This window comes from Sapajus apella, unplaced genomic scaffold, assembly GCF_009761245.1.
Source record: "Sapajus apella isolate SASKATOON/1434 unplaced genomic scaffold, GSC_monkey_1.0 scaffold4, whole genome shotgun sequence".
NCBI classification, from domain to species: Eukaryota; Metazoa; Chordata; class Mammalia; order Primates; family Cebidae; genus Sapajus; species Sapajus apella.
Genome location: NW_022436944.1, coordinates 32,397,522 through 32,420,452, shown reverse-complemented (window position 1 = coordinate 32,420,452; position 22,931 = coordinate 32,397,522). Strand labels below are relative to the sequence as shown.

Sequence of the window (22,931 nt, the reverse complement as noted above, 5' to 3'; positions counted from 1 at the left end):
ATTTTCGTCTGGAGGTACGTATGCTGTTATGGGAAACTTGCCAAGATTATTTCTGGAAGTAGGTGACTCAGAGGTAAGTTAACAAAGATAAGAAAACCACAGAAGCTACCACAACTGGAAGGCAACTCATAGAGCATCTTGTCCAAGTTCCTTGTCCTTCCTCTGGCTGAGAGCCACGCTCCTTTGCCCGCAGAAGTGGCAGTGGCAGCAGACTTGCAGGTTGGTAAGTAAGTGCTAGCCTTGCCCATCCCTCCACATAGGCTTAAGGGAGTAAGGCATGTTCTGCTTATGCTAAGTGCACAGTCTTCTCATTGCTCAGCAGTTCCTAGGCCTGGCCTGCCCAGCTCCGGCCCCTGGCTGCTCCCTGGCTAGCTGGGTGTGACACTCCTCCTGCGGCACCAAGCCTGGCCTTTTCTCTTCTTTCCTGCAGCATGCCCAGTACACTCATGCCCTCGGGACTTGCACTTGCTGTTCCATTTATCTGGAGTGTGCATCGAATTCTGTTCTTCTGGTTGTTCAGTTCTAATGTCACCCCCTCCGGGAGGCTCCTGGGAACTCTCTGTCCTTCTAGAATTATCGTGTGTATTTATTTGATAGAATGCACACGCCATGAGAACAGGGACCTTGTCGGATGGGTTCACCCTCACATCCTCAGCACTTACAGCTGTGCCCAGTGTTCCCTGTTTATTGAATAACCAAACAAATGACTCAAGTCGGTTTGCTGCTGGCTGATCCTAGGAGGTCTGGAGCCACAGAGAAATGGGCTTTATTCTGCCAAGCAAGTCCAGTGAATGGAGGTTGCCCAAGTGGAAGGCTGGTGGCCAGGAGATACATGGCATTGAACAGAAGTGCCCCAGACTGAGGCAGCACCGGGGGTTCTGCCCTAAATAGCTCCATGACTTCAGGCCAGTCAAGTGGCTACACCTGGGAGCTGAGGGGCTGAACCAAATGCCCTCAGCTACTGTTTCTGGCTCTACCCTTCCAGGTCCGTGTCACAGAAGCCCTCTGCCCTCGATTTATCTGGACCATGGCCAGCCTGCAGGACCCAGAGATGCCCATGAGGATCCCTAGAATGGAGCTCAAAGGCCTTAGCTGAAGGAGTGTTTTGACTGGTTTCTGCTCTGAGCATTGCTAGGCTCAAGTATGTGAATTTGTTGGACATCAGCCAGTCTTTAATTGACTGTAGGCTGTCAGCATCTGGTCATGTCCCCAGGGTAGGGAGGTAGAGAGAGGTTGGATGTGGCTCAGAGGAGGCCAGGATGCTGGTAATGAGTGTGTATGGAGCCCCGCCTATCCTGGAGCCGAGGAGCAGTCTTTGAGGGCAATGCACTGAGCTCCGAGACCCTACAAGGCTCTTGCCTCTGGACCCTGGCTGCCCTTACCACTTGCTTGGAGGTTGCAGAGCTCATGTTGATGTTGCTGCAGCCGGCGTGGCAAGGGGAGAGGTACTCGATTCCATTGTCCCCACAGACCGGGTGGAAGATAGAATCTGGGCACGAGCAGTCCCTGCGGCAGGCAGGAGGCTGCCGATGTACAGAACTTGATGTGCTGCCAGCAAAAGAGGAAACGGGGAGTCAAACAAAGCAAGACCAAAGAAGAACCCTCCACTCCAGCCCAGTGTGAGTTCCTGGCCTGGTGAGTGTGTCTGTGCATCTCTATTTATTTTGGGCCAGCGCCCCTCTGGGATCTGAATTGTGCCTGGTGGAGCCAACAGTGAATTTGCCACTGTTTAGTGGTCACGGCATCTCTCCATGTCTTCTGCCACTCGGAGCCCAAACCTGCCAATTATGCACTGGGAAGTCCTGGCTGGTGAATCCCCTATCACAGTAGGCATCAAGACAACCAACCAACCAACCAGAAAGGGCAGGTCACAGACAATATTCACCTTCCCTCTGCTTCAGCCTGAAAACAGTGGCTGGGACCACTGAGGCAACCCAGGCTTTAGTTTGCTGTCTGTCTCCTGGCTTACTGTAGACCTTGCCCAGGTTACTCCAACCCCTTGAGCTTCAACCAAATGGATGTCACTCGATCTCAGGGTTCCCACTGTCCCCCCATATCTGATATTCATGACCTTCTTCAGGGAGGGTTGGAAAAGGGGCTGACAGACCACTGTCGAGATATTTCACTAGTATAATGATACGAATGGGAGTTCATCTCATGTGCCAGGCACCTGCCCGGGGTTTTACACACACAGTCATCGCAATGAGCCTACAGTGAATAACTCGCCTTTTGTGGATTAGAAAACCAAAGCTTAGATGAGGTAAGTAACTTTCTCCAACGAGTATGGAGCACTGGTTTAGAGTCCAGGCCTATCTGATGACAAAGCCATGTGCTAAACTCCCAGTGGACGTAGCCAGAAGGCCCAAAGGCTTCTCAGCTTTTCTCAATCCACAGTCAGCCTGCAGAAGTGCGGGACAGACCAGGGTGGGCTCCCCACCCCGAGCAACCCTCCCTTCCCTCAAACCCCTTCTCTCCTTCACCCACCAAGACAGAGGAGGTCATCTCAAAGAAAAAATAGAGAAAACACCAAGGCTGAAAGTACGGCGTCTCCGAGTGCTGCAACTACGTTAGGCAAAGTCTAAAAGGAAAGCCCCCAGGTGGCACCCAGGAAAAAATAATGAAAATGCTGCTTGCTTGGCATCCTCCCCCTCACAGGGCTCTGAAGCTCTTCCTGAACATAAAGCCAGTTAACACTGTGACCGGTATTGCTGTCTGCACACCAACAGGCAGACTTCACCTGCCCTCCTCCTCACCTGCCCTAATTTTTCAAGTCTGCCATCACTCTCATTATTCTCCTCCACATCTTTTCAAGTCTCCTTTCATCTCTCTTCAGCAGCTCAATGAAACTGTAATTCTAGCCAGCACAGAACTGATGCTAAACATAACTTATTTCCTGGTTCCTGTGGCTCACAGCTCTACAAATCCATCCTGGAATCAAACAGATTGGTTTTTGGTGCTTCTTAAGGAAACAGAACTCTAACCCTGATTGCTGGAGGCCCAGTAGGAGCCTTTGATCTCTTCTCATAATGCAGCATACCATTCAAGACCTGATTTTCTAAGTTGCCACATGAGAGATCAGAACAAAAGTGGGCCAGTCGTGGTGGCTCACGCCTGTAATCTCAGCACTCTGGTAGGCCGAGGCAGGCAGACCACTTGAGGTCAGGAGGTCATGACCAGCCTGGCCAACATGGTGAAACCCCGCCTCAACTAAAAATACAAAAATTGGCCAGTTGTGGTGGTGCACACCTGTAATTCCAGCTACTCAGGAGGCTGAGACATGAGAATCGTTTGAACCTGGGAGAATCGCTTGAACCTGGGAGGTGGAGCTTGCAGTGAGCCAAGATTGCACCACTGCACTCTAGCCTGGGCAACAGAGCGAGACTCTGTGACCAAAAAAAAAAAAAAAAAGTGTACAGCAGAGAAGACAGTTGAGGAAGAAGGAAGGAAGATGTATAACAGCCAGATTTAGACCCTGGCCTTAGCAGAGGGCCTCATTCCCATTACCTAGGGGGATAGACTTCAGCCACAGTCTGGGTGGAGCACCCCATGAAGAACAGAGGAACACAGAGGATCATGGAGATGGTGATGATGGTGGTGGCTACACGGGGAATGGATTGCAGAGAGAAAACGAAGCGCTTCATCAGGATTCCTCCAAACAGCATCCCCAGGGCTGCAGCAGGGAGGTTCACAGCACCTGTAGGTGGAGAGAAGGAGGTGACCCAGGTGCATGGGCCTGGGACTGCGTGTGGGCTGCAAACACTGAGCTGGATCACCGAGAAGGAAGCATGGCTTCAGGAAGGAACATTTGGCATGTGAAATTATAATAGTAATAGCTGACATTAAGTGAGCACTTACTGTTTACCAGGCACATCTAGAGAAATATATGAGACAGGATTGCCTTGCCTAGACAAAGAACACAGAAGTGGGGTTCTTGCAGCTTAAGAGATGTGGGTTGTATATGCATTTATTAAGTACCTTTGATTCCTTAGGGCCTCTCTGCATCCTCACTGCAACCACCTGGGGTTAGCAACACAAGAGTGAGGACCCCTATGTACCAGTTAGAGATGGAAGGCCAGAGGCATAAAGTCAGAGCCGAGGACCATCCAGGGGGTGCAGGGGAATCACCCTCAAAACTCATGCACTGATCACCTTGCCAGCTCCGTATGGTTAAACTCACCTGTGGGTTGGACCCAGTGATTTCCTAGGGTACTTGGTGGGACCACATCTGTAGTTCTCAACACAGCTGAAAAAATACTAATGCTGGACCCCACCTCCAGAGATTCTGGTTTCATTGACCTGGGGTAGGGCTGGGCGTCTGTGTTTTGTAAAGCTCTCCAGAGAAGCCTCTGGTGCAGCCTGGGTTGAGACCCACTGGACCACATGCTCTCTAACCAAAGCAAATACATTCAGGTCCCTGGGGAAAAAGAGAAAACCCAGGAGGCATTCTGTCTGACCTCAAATTCAACCTTCCCTCTTTCCTGTTTTGTCCCTGATGATGTCAGGGCCTTTGGGAAGCTGTCAGACTTCCAGCCACTTGATGGAGAAGAAGGCAGCCCCCAGCCTCCACCCACTCCTGCCTGAAAGGATGGGAGTCAGTCAGAAATCTGCCAAGAATTTTCTAGATTGCCAACCAGGAAAACTGTCCTTAAAATTCTTTCTCTCGGGCAGTCCTCCGGCTCCTGCCTGTGTCCGGTCTGGCCTGCGCCCATCCCTGGATGGGTGGTTGGAGTGCCTGCCGCCCGGCCCCTGCAGCACCCTCTGGGCTTACCAATGAGGAAGTTGGCGTAGGCCGCTGAGGTTCCATACTGCTTCTCCAGAAACTTGTTGAGGAAGGTGGAGAGGCCAGCAATGACGGAGGAGAAGGTGCACTGGGCCAGGACCACCAGCACGAAGAGCGGGTTCATCAGGAGCCTCAGAAAGATGCGGGGAAACCCTGTGAACAGACCACTGTCAAGGGCTGGCTTCTGTGGCAGCCAGCACGGGGCACCCCTGCCTGCCCCCTCCTTCTGAGCAACTATCTTTTCTTCCTTGGGGTAGAATCTGAGCCCCAGGATGTCCTGTGACCAATCTAGGGACACACAGCCACAGGCTCACAGGCTCACAGTGCCTAAAGACACCCGGTGTCGGGCAGATAGAAATAGGACTAGCACTGGAAACAGTCTCCTCACATGCCTGCCACCTCCACAAGAGGGGAAGAGGGAGAAGAACGTGGGGCCAGACTGCGGGGTGGGGGTGGGGGACTGACCCAGTTGAATTTGGGTCTCTTGGTACCTGCGACGTAGTGGTCACCAGGATTCCTGGCAGAACCCCTGGGCTGCAGGCACACCTAGGGGCTGGGCCAGTTACAGGCCATCTGTTCCTACTGCCTCTTACCACACACAACACCACAGGGGCTGGGGTCCCCCTGGCCGCTAACCCCTCGCCCGCACTCAGCCAGCCCACCCCAGGCTGTAGGGTCAGTTACGTTTAATGAAGTCCAACAGGGAGCCTCTTGACTTGGCCTCCTCCAACTTCCTTGCTTCATCTGCTGCGGCAGGAGCCCTCTAAGACAGTAAAAGGGATGAGGGTTCATGGCCCAGGCTCACTGCAGCCACCCTTCCCTGGGGCCCTTAAGTTTCTGGAGGCTCAGGACTGGGCAGAGGTGAGCTGCCCCAGGTGTGTGGCATGGGAGGGCATCCAGAGAATGCTCTCTTGAAGTAAACAACACCTGCATTTCTGTGAGCCTGGTATTTTGGCCAACAATCAGAACACATCTATGCCAATGCCTCCCACAATACCTGTGAACATATTATTTCATATCTAACTTTCCCATGACTGATGCCAAAGGTGTCTTCCTGGACCCCACCCCTCATCCCCATCTGTCATGGTACTTCTCCTCTATCCTCAGATTCCAGGGGACATTGGCTTCTGGCACACTCTGGTATAGAAGGCCATCTGTTTCCAGCCCCACCCTCCTCCCCCTTTCTATCTCCTCTTTGGGATTCTTGCTCCCTCCTGAGCCCAAAGGTGAGTGTTGCTCAAGGCTCTGTCCTAAACCTTTACCTGCACTTTCGTGGTATACTACCCCAGGGAAACTTCCTTCCTCATCTGACCTTGTCAGCTTCAGCCTAAGGCCCTGCAGCTCTGAACTGCCTTTCAGTTGCTGTTCAGGCCCCTGGGCTCTGACAGCGTTAGGATCCTGCCGGGAACTCATCATCGCCAGGAATAGGCTCTCCCATTCACTGAGAGCTTACTCACTGCTGGGCCCTGTGCCCAGTGTTCATGTGCTTTGTCTCATTCCTCACAACTCCTTCCCATATCGTTACTCTAATTGGCTGGAGCACCGTAAAGAAGAGGAAGCTTAGGAAAAAAGAAAGTTGGCGAAGATCACTCAGCTAGGTTATTGATTTTTAAATTCTTTTCTTTTCCTTTCTTTCTCCTTCCTTTCCCTTCCTTTCCCTTCCTTTTCCTTCCTTTTCCTTCCTTCCTTCCTTCCTTCCTTCCTTCCTTCCTTCCTTCCTTCCTTCCTTTCTTTCTTTCTTTCAAGGCAGGGTCTCACTCTGTCACCCAGGCTGGTGTGCAGTGGTACAATCATAGCTCACTGCAGCTTTGAACTCCTGGGCTCAAGTGATCCTCCCATCTCAGTCTCCCAAGTAGGTGGGACTATATGCACTCAAAACAACACCCAGCTAAGTTTTTAAAATAATTTTTTTTTTGTAGAGATGGAGGTCTCACTATGTTGCCCAGGCTGGTCTTGAATGCCTTCATTCCTTCCCTACCCACCAATCTCAATCTGGACTTAAGCAATTCTCCTGCCTTGGCCTCCTAAAGGGTGAGATTACATACCCGGCCACGTCAGCTGGTTTATAAATAGCAGAACTGCATTCAAACCCAGGTCTGCCTGACCCCAGCACCTGCATGATGTGCTGCCAACCTCTGAAATTCTTTCCCAAGACAAGCTGAGGTCCTCTCACCCCTGCCCCTCTTCCCACAGCTGGGCCTAGATTTAATATACCTCATGGACAAACATTGAGCTCTATTTTGTGGCTTGGAGCCTAGGCATAAACTTTATCTCCTCCTTCTCATCCAAGCCAGCCCACTGCTGAGCCCTTCTGGGCATCCACCCTAGGAATGTCCATCCTTATCTTTGCCCTGTCCCAGCTCTCCAGCAACCACTGCTGCATTCCCCAACTCTCACCCGGCCACTGCACTGGCCTCTTCAGATCTCTGGCCTCCATTCTTTCCCTACCCCCAACCTCAACCTAGCTGCCATATTGCCACCTGAGTAGCCACCTGGTTACTGCAGTGCCCCAGAACATCATGGAATTAGAACAAGCTTTAGACCCTTCAACTTAACATCAAGCCTCTACCCAGACTTCTCTTCCTTGCTCTCCGTTCTCATCCTTGCTTTCATTCTCGTCCTTCCCTGATTCCTTTCCCCAGCAGGTATGACTGGAAGATGCTTAGAAGATCTGCTCAAAATACCCCTGCTCAAAATGCACTCCAATCTCAGCCACCCTCATACTATTCAACGCTAGGAATCCCTTCCTACTCAGTCCTTCAGGCTGAAATATTGATAGCCCTATTAAATGTAAAAGTTGACTGTAGCAGGTCACAGACTTGGCTTTTATTGGCTCTTACTTCTTTAGCTCAATTTAGATAGACTCAGTGTTTCCCAACTGTTCCCTGCAGGTCTCCTGATCCTTGAGATGCTAACATGGTAGGGGAACATGGAAGATATACCAACTTTTGGAAATTCACCAGTACCCTCATCTCTCAAAGCCTCCGAGAAGTCCTCCATCATGAAATTTGTTTAGATTTCACCCTGAATTTGCTTAACATGCTGCAGCTTTTTACCTCTATTTATTTTTTACCCCCACATCCCTTTCTTAAACTCTAATAGGTAGAATCATGGGCTCTTGGAACCTTACCTTTGCTCCTCTGGGCATTGCTCGAGGGAAGAAAAAAAAGGGGAAAGAGGTGAGAACCAAGAGGGCTGAAGAAATGAGCAGGCCTAGCCACCAGGCTCCAATCCATCGGGGGTCACCTGGGATCAAGTTAACCGCAGCTGAAGAGAAACCAAAGGGCACAAGTGTTTGTTGAATGCATGATCTCACCTTACTGGAAATAGAACCTCTGATCAAGGGGAGTTTTACTGATTTTCTTCCCTCAATGGAGAAGAGGCAAGCCATGAGCTAGATTTTTGGTCAAAACAATGTTCCCTCTCCCAGCTCCTGGTCTTCCCAGAGGACCAAGGGCACTGCACATGAAGCAGGGCATCAGAAAATCCCCAGGTGGGAGGAAGCGGTACCTTCAGCTCCTTACTCAATTCCCAGCCCATGGCAGGAGTAGTGAAGAAGGGAGCTGACTCTCACAAGGGCACACCATGGGGCAGAGCCTAGACCACATGCTTTCCATCTGTTTTCTACTGGGTTCTCCTACCAAGTCTGTCCACCTCTCACCAGTCAAGAAACTAAGGATAGACAGGGTTAAGTCTCTTGCCTCAGGTTAAGGCTAATATGTGCCATTTCATTGGTCAATTTCAAATCTATCTTTCTGGTACGCAAACCTGCCCTCTTAACCTTTAAACTCTACAGCCTAAACCTAAAAAAACAACCATCAGCTGTGTGGGCTGCCTGGCAATTCTGCACACAAGTAAAAGACTGCCATTGTGTTTCTCTGTGTGAAGAAACTATCTAGGCATAAAGGGAAGGAGAAGGTGGCAGAACGGTTCAGTCAAATCATGACAGGCATCCCTGGGCACTGCCCTGAGTGTAGTGGGTGCTCAGTTGCTGTTCTCTTTGGGCAACCAAGAGCCAGGAACCAATTCAGGAAGTGCCAGCAAAAGGACAGAGATGGCTTGATTCTGAGGCATAAGACCCGCCCTGGCTTCCACTTTCATTTGAAGTACAGCCAAATGACACCATGCAGATGGCACTGCGGTCTGACAGTCCTGGGGACAGGAGTTGAGGCTCTAACAGCATGGTTGCCGCTAGCACCTGCCAGATCTCTGTGACCTGACCTGTGTGGAGGGCACTGGTGGGCCTGCTCTTCCTGGGGTCTGGCTCAGTCCTGCCTTTCAGCCACACCTTCAGCCAAGCTGGAACTTCACATCCCACCCACAAGCTCCCCACACTCACCACCCTGCAGCACTCCCTCTGTCATGGTGCTGTTCTTCCCTGCCTTGTGAGAGACTGGGTATTGCGAGACACACTGACAAAGGCAGGAAGCCATTGCTGGATTCATCCTGGGCTGGCTCCCTGAATGGCTAACTCAGAACTTATGCCAGTGTCTGGGGACTATGTCTTCTCATCCCTACCACTTGTTGAAGAATACAAACTCATACCTGTTGACTTCTTAATATACATCAGGCTTTTTCTGATCTTTACAACTTGATTTTACTACCATTATCTCCATTTTACAGATGAGGAAACCGAGGCACAGAAAGACAAAGTTACTTGCCTAAGATCACTTGCCTAGTAAGAGGTGGAGCCAGGATGAGACCGAGGCAGTCCCATCCCAGTGCCCACACAGTCAAAAATCATGTTATACCCTCTGGATGTGAGTCATCATCCATGTGTATATTTTACATGATGTTTCTTTTTTTCCTTAAAAGAGCTCTTATTAAATCTTTTTTTGCAAAAAGAACCAGCAACATCTTAGAATCAAAGAGCTGTAGAAATACTTTTGATGCTACCACCAAGATGGGCAGCTGTAGTGGCAATACCTGAGGCCCTGCCCTAGGTCTGCAAACTTCTTAAGGACAGAAAGTGAGTTTGCCTCAGCAGCTTGTTCCCCACAGAGGCCAGCATGGACCCCAAGAGAGGAGGCACACACTGTTTGCTCCTGGCTGTCCCAGGGACTGCAGAGATGAGTGAGCAAGTGAGGAGGTGGCAGAGCGCATCAGGAGCCGAAGCTTCATTCTCTGCCCTGATTGGATGAGGGGACTGGGGTGGGGCTGCATCACTGAGCTGGGGATGGGAATGGGTGTCCTCTGCACACACTCACCTGTGTTGACCCTGCCATAGTCCACAAAGATCTGCAGCATGACGGAGCCCAGCAGGTACCCAAAAGCCGGTCCAAACACAGAGATGGCAAATAAGATGGCTGGAAATAGAAGTAAGGGGAAGGAGGCTAAGAGAAATGGAAAGAGTTTGGCAGCCCTGGGCTCCCAAGCTGAGGGGGAGTCTTGAGATGTCACTCTATCTGTTCCCAAGCCGGAGGCCCACACCTATGGCATCTCCTACCAACAAGGCCAAAACCACTCACGATCCCAAGACATAGAGAACCAAGGCTATTTCTACCTTCAGCCAACTTCCAAAGAGACCTGCCTGCCAGGAAGGAAATGGGCTTAAGGTATTTAAAAATGCCAGGTGATGCTCCCTGTGGGTACGATGCTGGGGGCCCTAGGAGGAGCTTGTGGTGCCACAGAGCCTGTGAGTGTGGTCTGTCTGGTCTGGAGTATAGCCCTGAGGATGCTCAGGGTTTGTTTTGTTTTGTTTTGTTTTTGTTTTTTACATGGAGTTTTGCTCTTGTTGCCCAGGCTGGAGTGCAATGGCACAATCTTGGCTCACCACAACCTCTGCCTCCTGAGTTCAGGTGATTCTCCTGCCTCAGCCTCCTGAGTAGCTGGGACTGTAGGTATGCACCACTACACTTGGCTAATTTTGTATTTTCAGTAGAGACGGGGTTTCTCCGTGTTGGTCAGGCTGGTCTCAAACTCCCAACCTCAGGTGATCACCTGCCTCAGCCTCCCAAAGTGCTGGGATTACAGGTATGAACCACCGCACCTGGCCCAAAGTGGCTTGTTCTAAGGGAAGGATTTGGACACTCACATGGTCATCTGCTATCTGCTTTGCATGGGCTTCTTTGAGACCTGCCCCTAAGTGGATGCTTCAGTGAAGACATGTGTGTCCTAGCCTGTGCCTGGAGGACTAGACAGCAACAGTCGCTGCTGTTGGTTTAGGGTCTATCCAGTGCCCAATACCAGCTAAGTGGTTACATATGCCATCTCATGTACCCCACAGCCGTCCAGTGCACAGATAATATCAGCCGCATCCCAGAGGTGAGAAACTGGAGCCCTGAGGTTCTGCCACTTGCTTCGGATCACACAGCAGACAATGGAGCTGATGTTCAAACCAAGTCTGTCTGATCCCAGGCCTCTGAACTCATTTGCTGGGTTGTTAGCAAAGAGGGTCAGACCTCAGTTTAGTCCCCCAGGGCCTCAGCAAGTGCTACATCAGGACCTCACCCCTCCCCACAGCCCTCTTCAAGCTGGCGACTCACAGATGTACAGGGGCGAGTTGCTGGGCTCTGAGAAGTCGTCCACATAGGAGATCCCAAATGGCTGAATAGGCACTGTTCCGATGCCAGCCAGCAGCTGGGCAACCACCATCAGGCCCCACATGCTGCTGGTTTCCTTCTGGGGGTTCTGGGTGGTGCTGTGGCACTTACTGGGAGGCAGGTCCTGCCAATGCTTCTGGCAGAGCTCGGCCTGCAAGCGGCTGTTGTTTCCTGCAATGAGAGTGCTTGCTGGTCTCCACCACCCAGACCCCATGGTTCCACCACCAGCCCCCAAACCCGGCCTTTCTCCCAGGCCCTTTGGGGAAGGACCAACACCAGCCAGAGGCTGTGCTAGCAAACAGGACACGGTCCCTGAGGACCACGTCCTTCTGTGTGGCCAGCAGAAGGGACTCTAGAAACAAAGGTGAGAGTGGTGGAGTGTGGACTCCCCAGCCCCAGGAGCTGCTGTTCTCAGGTAGAGAGGAATCTTCGTCTCAGGAGTGTCCATGCCTTCTTCTCCATGGGCACTGGTGAGGAGCTGAGCACGGAGAGGTCAGTACCTTCATCCATGGAGGAAAGGGGCACCCAGCTGGAACAGGGGGATCCCAGGTCAAAGCCCAGGCCCGCTGGCCTCCAGCACCCTGTGTTCACCCTGGGGTGCTGGGCCCCTAGGGTTCTCTTCAGCAGGACAGAGGTCATTCTGTTCTACCGGGATGGTGTCACCTATAGCCTGGGATGCATCCCTGCTTGTGACTCCCAGAGCTGTCACTTCTTAGCCCAGCATCAAGTCACACTGGAAGACCTACTGCCAAAGACATTTAATACCCTTATCATTCCTGGGAAGCTCCAGAACTTCTGATGCTGGGGGGCTTTAAGACTTTCTAGTTCAACCTCTTATATTACAAATGTTGGAGCTGACGCTGCTTCTTGAGGCCCTTCAGTGAGGGTCCCAGACACCCTGGGTGAGGCCTGTGGGCACTACGGTTCCTATGGCTATGGCCTTGCCAGGCTGGGCCGCCGCTTTCATGCCTCTGTTTTTAATTTGGTCCACGCTAAGCAATCAGCACTGCCAGTTCTCCAAGGCCTTGGGGGTCCTTGAGGGCTCGTTTCCGTGAGATCCCTTTTTCCCGTCTCATTCAGGCCAGTGGAAACTGCTGACATCACCGATCTCACTCACTCAACACTAAGGGGATTCAGTTTAATTCTCACCTGTGCTGTCCTGAGCTAGGTGAGTTTCAGTCCCACCGAGAGGAAAACCGAGCAGTGTAGACTAGCCCTGCTCCTCACACTGGACTCTGCCCAGTGCTGTTGGGCTCAGGGCTGCCCTGGATGGTGGCGCTGGGGAGAGGGGCCTGTGCTTTTCACTGCCCTTTCCCCTCTCCCCAGATGCACACGCCTCGTCCAGCCTGGCCCCACTGTGGTCTGCCCTCTACAGTGGTGCCTATGCAGGACACATTTGAAAGTTGCTGTCATGGGAGCTCCCCCAGCAGTCAGGGAAGCCTGTCTCAGGAAAAGCAAAGGAAGCCAAGGCGTCTGTTTGGTCAGGGTCATCTAGACCTTCACTGTTGTGTTCATGGAAGGAAGCATCCAGGCAAGCTGCCAGGGACTGTGGTCAGGGTCCCTCTGTTCCTCCCTGTCCTCACTCCATGTTCATTATCCTGAATTCAATGCAGAATTCAAATAGAGTGCCCTGACCACATGGTGACATAATATGCAACCTTTCAGAATTAGGGTGAAAGTATAGCCTTATTTACTTGGAAAGACAGCTGTAACAGCTTGTTAGAATCAAAAAATAGTAACTAGTGGTTTGGAGAAGAGTATGTTCCCTAATTTATAAAACTTTTGTGGACTACTTGAGTATGCAGAGGAAACCTCTAGAAGATGATGGCTCTCTCTGGGTGATGAGATTGTGCTGATCTTTTTTTATTTGCCTCATTTATTTTGTAATTTGTCTGAAATGAACACATGGTACTTTTGAAGTAAAGCAACCAAGTTTTTACCAAGTAAAGCAACCAAGTTTTTTGAAGTAAAGCAACCAAGTTCGTGGCTCCCTATGTTGGTGATTTTGACTTTGAAAGGTCTCAGAGGATTCCAGGGAGGACCAAGCACAGCAGAGGGTGAGAGGATGCTGGGGGATCTGGTGGGCAGAGTGTTGGGCTCACTGATCTCTCCCCCAGTGCAGCAACCAAGCAGGACACCCAGGGCTGCTGTCCCAGGTGGATGAGGGTTTTCTTGCATGGGCTATGCTGGTCTTTGCAGTTAGTGAGGGACAGGTAACAGGGCCCCACACTCTTTGCAAGACCAAATAGGAATGTGGGGGAAAGAGAGCTAAGCCAGCTGCTCAGCTTGAGAAGTATTCAAGCACTTATACAAACCCCCCTGACCTGGCACGGCCAACTGACTCAACACAGCTATGCAGTCACTCAAAGAAATCAACATGCACACTTCTCTGCTAACTTCTCTGTGCCAACTTTGACCAAACTGATGCATTTATGAAGGACCAACATATACTTTGCATCCATAAATAAAAGGGCTGCTGCCACATTCCAAGTGGGTGTTTCTTTCTGAATATTCAAGAAAATCTTGGGTATATCGTGTATGAAGAATGAACAAAGTCTGAGTTCCCTAAAACCTCAGGTTGCTGTCATTCACAAGTGTGCCTGGCTGAACCATTCTCCTCGGTATGACAGTGGCTCTCTGTGACATGTCTCATAGGCTGCGGGGTGGCAGGGCCGAGTCTAAGTTATAAGGGAGCACAGTTTAAAGCAAATCACAGTACTTGGAAAATGATGCAAAGAATCAGCCTCTGTTCCCAGTTCAGCCACTGAAGGACCATGCCTACATCTGAGCGGCTGTCCCTTCAGCCGCAGTGTGGGTAATGCCTGCTTCACAGGGGAAAAGGAGAACGTGGAGTCCTGAAAAAGACCTGGACCCAGTTTCATTCATTCTTCAGTCACTCAGTTATTTGGTTGATAGTGACTGTGGGTGGGCACTCTGCTTGGGTGGGAAATGTGGGCGTGACTGAGAGGCACAGGCACTGCCCGAACAAACCCTTTGGTCCACTGTGGTACCCAGAGCATCAAAAAGGCAACCATAATATTGCTTTATCAATTCAAAACTACAACGAGGTATCATTTCATACCCATCAGGATGGCTATTATCAAAAAAAAAAAAACCAGAAAATGAGTGTTGGCAAGGGTGTGGAGAAATTAGAACCCTGTGCATAGCTAATGAGAATGTAAAATGGTGTAGCCAGTGTAGGAAGCAGAAGGGTGGTTCCTCAAAGACTTAAAAATAGAATCATCAACACCGGGCGTGGCGACTTGTGCCTGTAATCCCAGTACTTTGCGAGTCCCAGGTGGGCGGATAACTTAAGCCCAGGAGCTCAAGACCAGCCTGGGTAACATGGCAAAACCCTGTCTCTGCTAAAAATATAAAAAATTAGCTGGGCATGGGGATGCGTGCCTATAGACCCGGCTACTTGGGAGGCTGAGGTGAAAGACTGGCTTGAACCCAGGAGGCAGAGGCTGCAGTGAGCCGAGATCGCACCACTGCCTGGGTAACAGTGAGACCTTGTCTCTAAAAAATAAATAAATAAAAATAGAATCATCAAGTGATCTGGCAATTTCACTTCTGAGTATATACTCCCCAAAATTGAAAGCAAGGACTTAAAGAGTTATTCGTACCCCCATATTCAGAGCACTATATTCCTGATAGCCAAAGGTAGAAACAGCCCAAATACTCATCAACAGATGACTGGGTAAACAAAAGGTAGTATATGCAATGGAATATTATATAGCTGTAAAAAGGAAGAGAATCCTGAAACATGCTACAGCACAGATGAGCCTTCAGTACATTATGCTAAGTAAAATACACCAGGTACAAATGCTATGTGATTTCACTGAGATGAGGGATCTAAGAAGTCAAATATGTAGAAACAGAAAGTAGAATGCTGCTTGCCAGGGACTGGGGGAGAAGGGAATGAAGAGTTAATGTTTAACAGATACAGAATTTCAGTTTGAGAAGAGGAAAAAGTTCTAGGGGTTGGTGAAGATGATGGTTGTACAACATTGTGAATGTACGTAATGCCACTGAACTACACACTTAAAAGTGGTTAAAAAGTAAACTTTATGTTATATATATTTTGCCACAATTTAAAAATATTGCCCAGCACTCTTCACAATAGCAAAGACTTGGAACCAACCCAAACGCCCATCAATGTTAGGCCGGATAAAGAAAATGTGGCACATATACACCATGGAATACTACAGCCATAAAAAAGGATGAGTTCATGTCCTTTGCAAAGACATGGATGAAGCTGGAAACCATCATTCTCAGCAAACTAACACAAGAACAAAAAACCAAACACTGCATGTTCTCACTCATAAGTGGGAGATGAACAATGAGAACACATGGACACAGGGAGGGGAACATCACACACTGGGGCCTGTTGAGGGACGGGAGGCTAGGGGAGGCACAGTAGTAGGAGAAATATCTAATGTAGTTGATGGGGTGGTGGATGCAGCAAACCACCAAGGCATGTGTATAACTAGGTAACAAACCTGCACATTCTGCACATGTACCCCAGAACTTAAAGTATAATTAAAAAATATTGCCCAGGATATGTTAAGCTGGAACAGGGTGCCAGGAAGCATATAAGAGAGGCAGCAGATCCAGTGATGTAGGAGAGGACATTCTGGGGTTTCTGGAGAAAGTGGCCTCTGCACTGAGAGTAATTGACAGACATAGATAGAAGATAAGGGTGGGGCGTGGGGAGGTGAGGAGGAGAGAAACAGCATGTGGAGGGGCTCAGGGGTGGGGGTGGTACATTCAGTGAGCTGGTGCCCAAATTCAAGCCCTCCAGCATGAGGCCTGGCTGTCGTGGGAGGGCTCATGCGTGATGAGAAGGGGCCTGGATTGTATCCTAAGGAAAACCCCAGAAGAGTGAAGATCATGAGGGGCTGTGCAATGAACACACTAGAGGGTTTAGGAGCAATGTGCAAGGCCCTGTCAACTGAGACAGGTAAGGAGGGGAGTTGACTCTACCAAGACGCAGCTCGTGCATAGTATGAGGGGCAAGACTTGGTGGCTGGTGAATGCATAGCCCAGAGGGTGTGTGCTCAGACACGCAAGGCCAGGCTGCTGTAGGAGAGCAGGGGCATGACACGAGAACCATTACTGGGGAAATAAGGGGCCAGAGAATGTGTGGGTTTTTTGAATAGTAGTTCTTGATTCTACTGATTCTTATGAATTTACTTAATACACATTTATTTGAACACTGTTGCTGACTTGACTAGCAAAATCATTTTTTGCAAAACATTTAATGGTCATCAAAGATGGTAAAAGCATTGAATGACTTATTAAGTCTTCATAGGGCATGTTGCCTGCTGTACCACGGCCATAAAAATCCTCATGAAGTTTCATCTCATGCAGTGTTCAGGAGGTGAAACTTTCTGGGGATTGTTTAACTGTTACCACTAACTTTAAAAATATCAGATTACATGTCAGAAACTGGCTTTATTAAAATATGTCTTTAAAAATATCAATGGGCCCCCAATTACATCCAAGTCTATTGAGTTCCTCTTGACCTATTCTACATTCCAAATTAATTCAAGATCTTCCAAAGAACTCTCTTCCTTACGCCAACTCTGAATGGGGCCCAAACCCATCCCACATCCCAGACCAAGTTCTGATACATGCAGTTAAATGCAACCCCCAAGGTCAGTGCTCTCCGAGAAGCAGCGGCCCACTAATAGAACTGGCCTTATGCGGGAACAGGTGTTAATGTCAGAGACAGATGTAGTGTGGGCTTCCCAGACAATCAAGCCTGAGACAGCCTTGGCAGTGGGTGGTCCTGGCTACCTCACTCTGGTTGGAATAGAGTTTTCTAGAATTTTTTTTTCTTTTTTGAGATGGAGTTTCCCTCTTGTCACCAAGGTTGACATGCAATGGCTCAATCTCAGCTCACTGCAACCTCTCCCTCCCAGGTTTAAGTGATTCTCCTGCCTCAGCCTTCCAAGTAGCTGGGACTACAGGCATCCGCCACCACGCCCAGCTAATTTTTGTATTTTCAGTAGAGACGGGGCTTCACCATGTTGGCCAGGATGGTCTCGAACTCCTGACATCAGGCGATCCATCTGCCTCAGCCTCCCAAAGTGCTGGGGTTACAGGCATGAGCCACCATGCTCAGCCGAGTCTTCTAGAATTTAGAACATTAAGCTCTTCCTTTATAAAAATAAGAAGATACAAATTAAAGAAAAAAGAAAAAAACTAAGAAGACAGGGATAGGAGTTCAAGGGGCAGGAAGAAGGGGAAGAAAAGGCCTTGTATGAGGACCATCCCCCTGGGCTGCCTCTGATCTGGTGACAATGATAATGGACAGCCCCTGGCAGACAGGAGAGGGGACTTGGCTCGTTTTGCATCACTCCACCCCTCTCCTCCCTGGAGCAAAAGATCCAGCCTTTTTCAGGAGCTCAGGTGCACGTTAGGAAAGAAGCAGCAATTTCTCACTACACTCTAGCAAAGATTCCAATTGTCAGTTTGATTCAAAGTGTCAATTTCACAGACACTCTAGCAAAGGCTGGAGCACAGCAACTCCATTTAACTTATGGAAGCATAGCAGGTTAGAGATTGCTAACTCTGACCTTTCCACCATGTCAAATACTGTGGTAAGGTCAGGAACATGCCTGCCTTTTCCTTTTCCACAGCTTCCACTGCCTGCTTGCCCAGCCACAGCCACCTGCCCCTATCTTGGAGGGGTCTGAAGGAGGAAAGGGAGTCTATTCATTAGCCAAATGTCAGTCTGTTTCTCATCTTCCCCCAGGCAGCCTTTTGGAAGGCTCAAGTTCATCAGAGCACATTCTTTTTCCCTTAGGACAGCAAAGGCCTGGCTTTGCCAGTCTAGTTTTCACAGGGCTGTGAAATGCTAACTAGAAACAGGCTGGACCTCACCCCGCGTCCAGCTCCCCCAGCCCCACCCCACCAGCACGTGAGTCAACCCTCTGACTCACCCCACCATTTAAATATGCAGAATTTCAGTTCTAAATTCTGGACCCTCAGCAGTTTTAGAAATGTAGGAGTCTCTGCCAGGAAGGTCTACTTCCCTAGAAAAGGACCCCCAGAGATGGGGCAGGCCAAGGTCTAGCCATTCCAATGTTCAAGGCCACATGTTTCGCCCCTTGGGATGGCCAGGATGAGGCCAGCCTTCCAGCTGTCAAGGGAATAGTAAGAGGGTTTTGCACCAAGGTCTAGAGCTGGGGCAGGGAGAGGACCCTAAAAGGATCAAGCAACACGAGAAGGCCATGGCAAATGGGGCTTTCCTTTGACTAGTCATTCTCGTCATTGGTAAAGCAGAGAGGAGACTTCTGCCAGGAAAGAAGAGGGCTCCTTCAAGTCATAGCTCTTAGGAGCCACCTATTTCCTCCCTGCTCAGAAGGAGACATGGCTGTCATCTGGGAGTGTGTGGGTGAGTATGGTCAAATGGGAAAAAGCTTAGCAAGCCCCAAACTTCAGAAGCAATCCGTAAGAGAACAACACAGTAAGGCAGGGGTGTTTCCAGAGAGTTATCTGGAAGCATGGCCAAGGTGCCAAGCCCTTAAGCTATCAGCACCGCTCCTGGAACCTCAGTCAGAGTGTTCCATTCTGAAGGACTTACTTCCTCATCCTCCTAAATTCAGCTACTCTACTGTTCCTCCTGAAACTCTGGCAACACCCACCGGCAGGCTTGGAACAGGCTGTCCCAAACTCATTCATGACCTGAGATCTCAAAGTTGATCGTAAATTGGGTTGCTTGCAAATCAGAAATGATTGGGTTCCCAGTGTAGAACAGAAAGCCTAGTTAATCCATAATGTTCCAGTAAGAACATGTGTTCTATTCCAACTAAACTAAGCCTCCATTTATAAAATGATTCCTAAGGGCAAATGTACTCAGAGTTTCATCTTGGGAAACTAGGAGAACATAGTCTTCTGCCCCAGCAGAAAATAAAGAGATGACGCTGACAGTCTGGGGCACATTGTGGGGCAGTGGAGAAATTCACACCTTGAAGCCAGACAGATCTTTACTGCTTGACAGTCAGAGGCCTCTCTGAATGAACCTCAGCATCCTCATCTCCAAAATAGATATCATACCTATCTTACAATATTCTTATGAGAATTAAAAATAATGAGTACATTATAACCTGGGACATAGTGATTATACAATGACATAGATTTTCATCCAAAGAGATGGGTAACTGTGTGAAACTCAAATAGATAAGGGAAATGGCAGAAGCTTAGAGACAGGCAATGTTTCCCAGGCTTTTAAGAATTTGGAAACCGGGTCCAGAAACTAGAGACCAGTAACATCAATGCTGGTCACCAGCAATGGATGGATTGTAATAAAGTAGTCACAGGGCAAGTGAGTGTGCTTGAAGAAGTACATATCCGTGCAGGAAAAGGCACTCAGGGCAGTAGAAGGAGAACTGCTGTGCTCCTCTCTCAAGACTGGGTTTCCAAGACTAGTTCTGAGGCTGAGGCTGGACGTCCCTTCCCATATGGCCACCTTGGCACTAGAGGGGGCCCTAGGGAAAATGCCTACCTGTATTGAGGAGGCTGTACTATGAATGAGCTGGGCACAAGATGGTGGGCTCACTGTGCATGCCCAACAAGGCAGGGCATGATATGGCTGGCCAGGGGCTTTCTGTTCCACTGCCCACCCCCCACACGCTGGCCCAGCACACGCTCCGGCACAGCACCTGGCTCGCCTCATGATCAGAACTGGGTCTTTAGTGGATGGAGGGAAGGAAGACATACCTGAGGGAGCAGGATGCAGCTCAGAGCCATTTACTTTTAACATTCAAAGAAATGTGATCTTAATTAGTACTCCCCCACCCCTATGGGTGTGAGGCAGAATTTACTGTTCACGGATTTATTCACTAGGCGGATGAGAAGCTCTTCGAAGGAAAAAAAGAAAGCCGTTAGCGGAGCCAACATGAGCTCATCAGAAGCCAGTCTTGCCAAACCAATCTCATTTCCTTTGTTAACGGGGCTCCTGACCCAACAGGAAGCCATAACATGGTGTTACTTGACTGGAAGAAGCCTTTTAACAAAGCCTGTCATGACATGCTGCTAGACAAGATCGGGACACGTGGCTAGGAAGTCCTTGGGGAAAACTGGCGCAAAGCATGCCCAGCTCGGGTGCCTGTGGGCCAGCGTCACCCAGAATGAAGCCACCCTAAGTGTATGCCACTCAACACTTGTCACAGAATTGGGAGAAGGAGGGAAACTACTTCCAAATGTGTGAGTGACGTGAATGTCGTGAAGCCGGGAGGATTAGACCGTCCAAAGTCTGAAAATTCAAAATTAGACCCATGGCTATAAGGAGGGACTCCAACCAAGGAGAACGATTCTTACGGGGGGAAAATATGAAGCTTGACTGTAGCTTCAAAGAATTCAGCTAGTCAGCAGTTGGAAGGGTGAGACCTGCCTTGGCAAAATGGATGGGGACAAGTCCCTGGTGTTTTTACCACAAGGTCACAATTCCAGCCTGTTAGGAGGACCCTCAGATTCAGATGGGAGCCTCCCTCTGTCTTCTTCCCACGGAGACCACCCTGACAGCACCGCACTGAGCCCGGGAAGCTTGGCCCCCAGAGGGCTGGAAGCCTTACTTTGTGGGGTGAGTGAAGGCCAGCAGCTCAGGAAGCAAAGGCTCCAGGGCTATGCGATGGCAGCTTCCACCACTGGGGACTGATGGGCTGGTTCTGCATCGTTCTAGAAGACTGACCTAAGCTGGACAGAGTGGAGTATAAGAAGACAGAATTCAGGGAAATCTAAGAAAATGAGTGACATGAGAGAGAAGGCGGGGCCTGCTCACACAGACCATGACTGTCCACATCCAGGCAGGCTTGCAACCCTCATCCTTGGTGTCAGCTCCAGGTGCCTGAGAGCAGTAGTGGGCCTGGCAGAGGAAATTGTCTGGTCCAGAGATTGGCAAACCACAACCTGTGGGCTCCATTCAGTTCCCAGCCTGTGTCTATCACTATGTTTTATGGGGACACAGCCACGCCCACTTGCTTATCTATCGCAAAGGGAAACTTTCATGCTGCTGCAGCAGAGCTGAACAATTTTGGCACAGACCTATGGTCCACAAGTCTGACATATTTACTACCAGTCCCTTTATAGAAAATGTCTGTTGACCCCTGGTCTAGTCCCACGGTTTTCAAATACATCAGCCACCAGATCTTTCTGTAGCCAATGCTTCTGCAGAAGCACAACGTATGAGACAGACAAAAGCCGATGTCATCAGGACAAGATGACGAGAAGGGAATATGGAGCTCCTCTGCTCAGACCTCACCGCACTCCAGCCCCAGGCCAAGAAGAGGCCAGGAAGGGGCTTTCCAGAACATTCCAGAGCACCAGCCAGCCCCCTTGGGTCCTGGTTTGTGGGTCAGTCCTCTGTCACACTGACTTCTCTTTGCTGTTTCCCTCTTTTAGATTTCTGAGCCTCACATCCTCTCTGACTGTGTCCAGTCTAAGCTCTCAATCCTGAAAAGCCCTATTGTTCCTGAAAGAAAGAAATTCTCCTTGTTGTTTTCAACCTCTTGGTGGGCAGCACGCTGTCCAGTTGGGCCCAGTGGTTCCCACTTCAAGGCTTCGGGGCCACAGGAGGTGTCTGTGCACGCAGTCAGTATCCCAGCTCTACAGCTCTCCTAAGTGTGGCAGGAAGAGCAGAAAGTTCCTCCCCAGCTCCCTTGGGGATGCTTGCGGGGCTAAGGCATCTTGCAGGGAGGATCAACGGTTTCTTTGAACCACATTCTCCTGTTTCTGTGGGGCTGCCCCTCATTCTCCAACAGTGTTCCCAGGAGGCCCAAAGCCACGGGAACAGTAGCCAGCTTTCCTGCCCCACTGGATACTAACTCCCAAGGAGGCCTTCCTCCTGCTGTAGGTGGGCCCAGACACGGTCTGCCGGCCTTCCTGGAGAAGTGACTCTTGGCAGAGCAGGCTGCAGCTTGCCTCCTGGACCCTTCCCCCAAGCAGGCCTGTCACTCAGCTTCACTCCTGAGCAAGGGAAACGGCCAGGTATGCCTGAGGGGCCACACTCAGGTCCCCACCAGGCCTCTGCTAGAGACGCAGAAGAACAATGGGTCTAGTTTCTAGGTGAACCAAGGAGTTGTGGCTTGTCCACAAGACGGACGATAGAAAAGCCTGACAGTCAGCTACTTTCATGTCACAGCTCAGGCCTTCAGAGAGGCTGCCGCCATCACGATGGAGTGGAGCTCTCCCGCCAGTTTCCAGCCTTGCTCTTTCCCCAGCCTTCCTCACCGAAGTCATCTCTCCATGTCTATTTCTATTCTTTCCTACAGCATGCATTTAAAACATGTTCTACATCAAATCCCATTCAGTTTTGTTCTGCTCATCTGTTCAGGGCTGTATTTCTCTCTGTTGAATTAAAAACACCCATGTGTTTTGTGATTTTCTCTCTTGTTTATGTTCTTTCTTTTTGGGTTAAATAGATCCACTGGCCAGGTTGTGTAACTCCTGCTGGGACGGTCCACCCATCCCCCCACCGACACACACACCCTTCTCCTCCTCCCGTGCACATGTGCCCACTCCTCCCTCCAACCACCTACCACACATGCTTCCCCTCACCCCACCCCACCTCCATACCCCCCCACACAGACACATGAACACAC

The 22,931-nt window shown here is 50.0% G+C and overlaps 1 protein-coding gene across 1 annotated transcript in view; it reads right to left on the bottom strand.

The window, feature by feature from the left end:
- SLCO2A1 (solute carrier organic anion transporter family member 2A1) overlaps positions 1 to 22,931 on the bottom strand; it is an 87,772-nt gene that overhangs the window by 11,448 nt on the left and 53,393 nt on the right. Inside the window, exons 4-10 of the mRNA XM_032266157.1 lie at positions 11,266 to 11,493; positions 9,988 to 10,086; positions 7,911 to 8,047; positions 5,465 to 5,543; positions 4,769 to 4,933; positions 3,505 to 3,694; positions 1,383 to 1,548 (exon numbers count right to left, since the gene is read on the bottom strand). Of these exons, the coding sequence (XP_032122048.1) occupies positions 1,383 to 1,548; positions 3,505 to 3,694; positions 4,769 to 4,933; positions 5,465 to 5,543; positions 7,911 to 8,047; positions 9,988 to 10,086; positions 11,266 to 11,493 (1,064 nt within the window). The remainder of the gene's footprint in view (positions 1 to 1,382; positions 1,549 to 3,504; positions 3,695 to 4,768; positions 4,934 to 5,464; positions 5,544 to 7,910; positions 8,048 to 9,987; positions 10,087 to 11,265; positions 11,494 to 22,931) is intronic.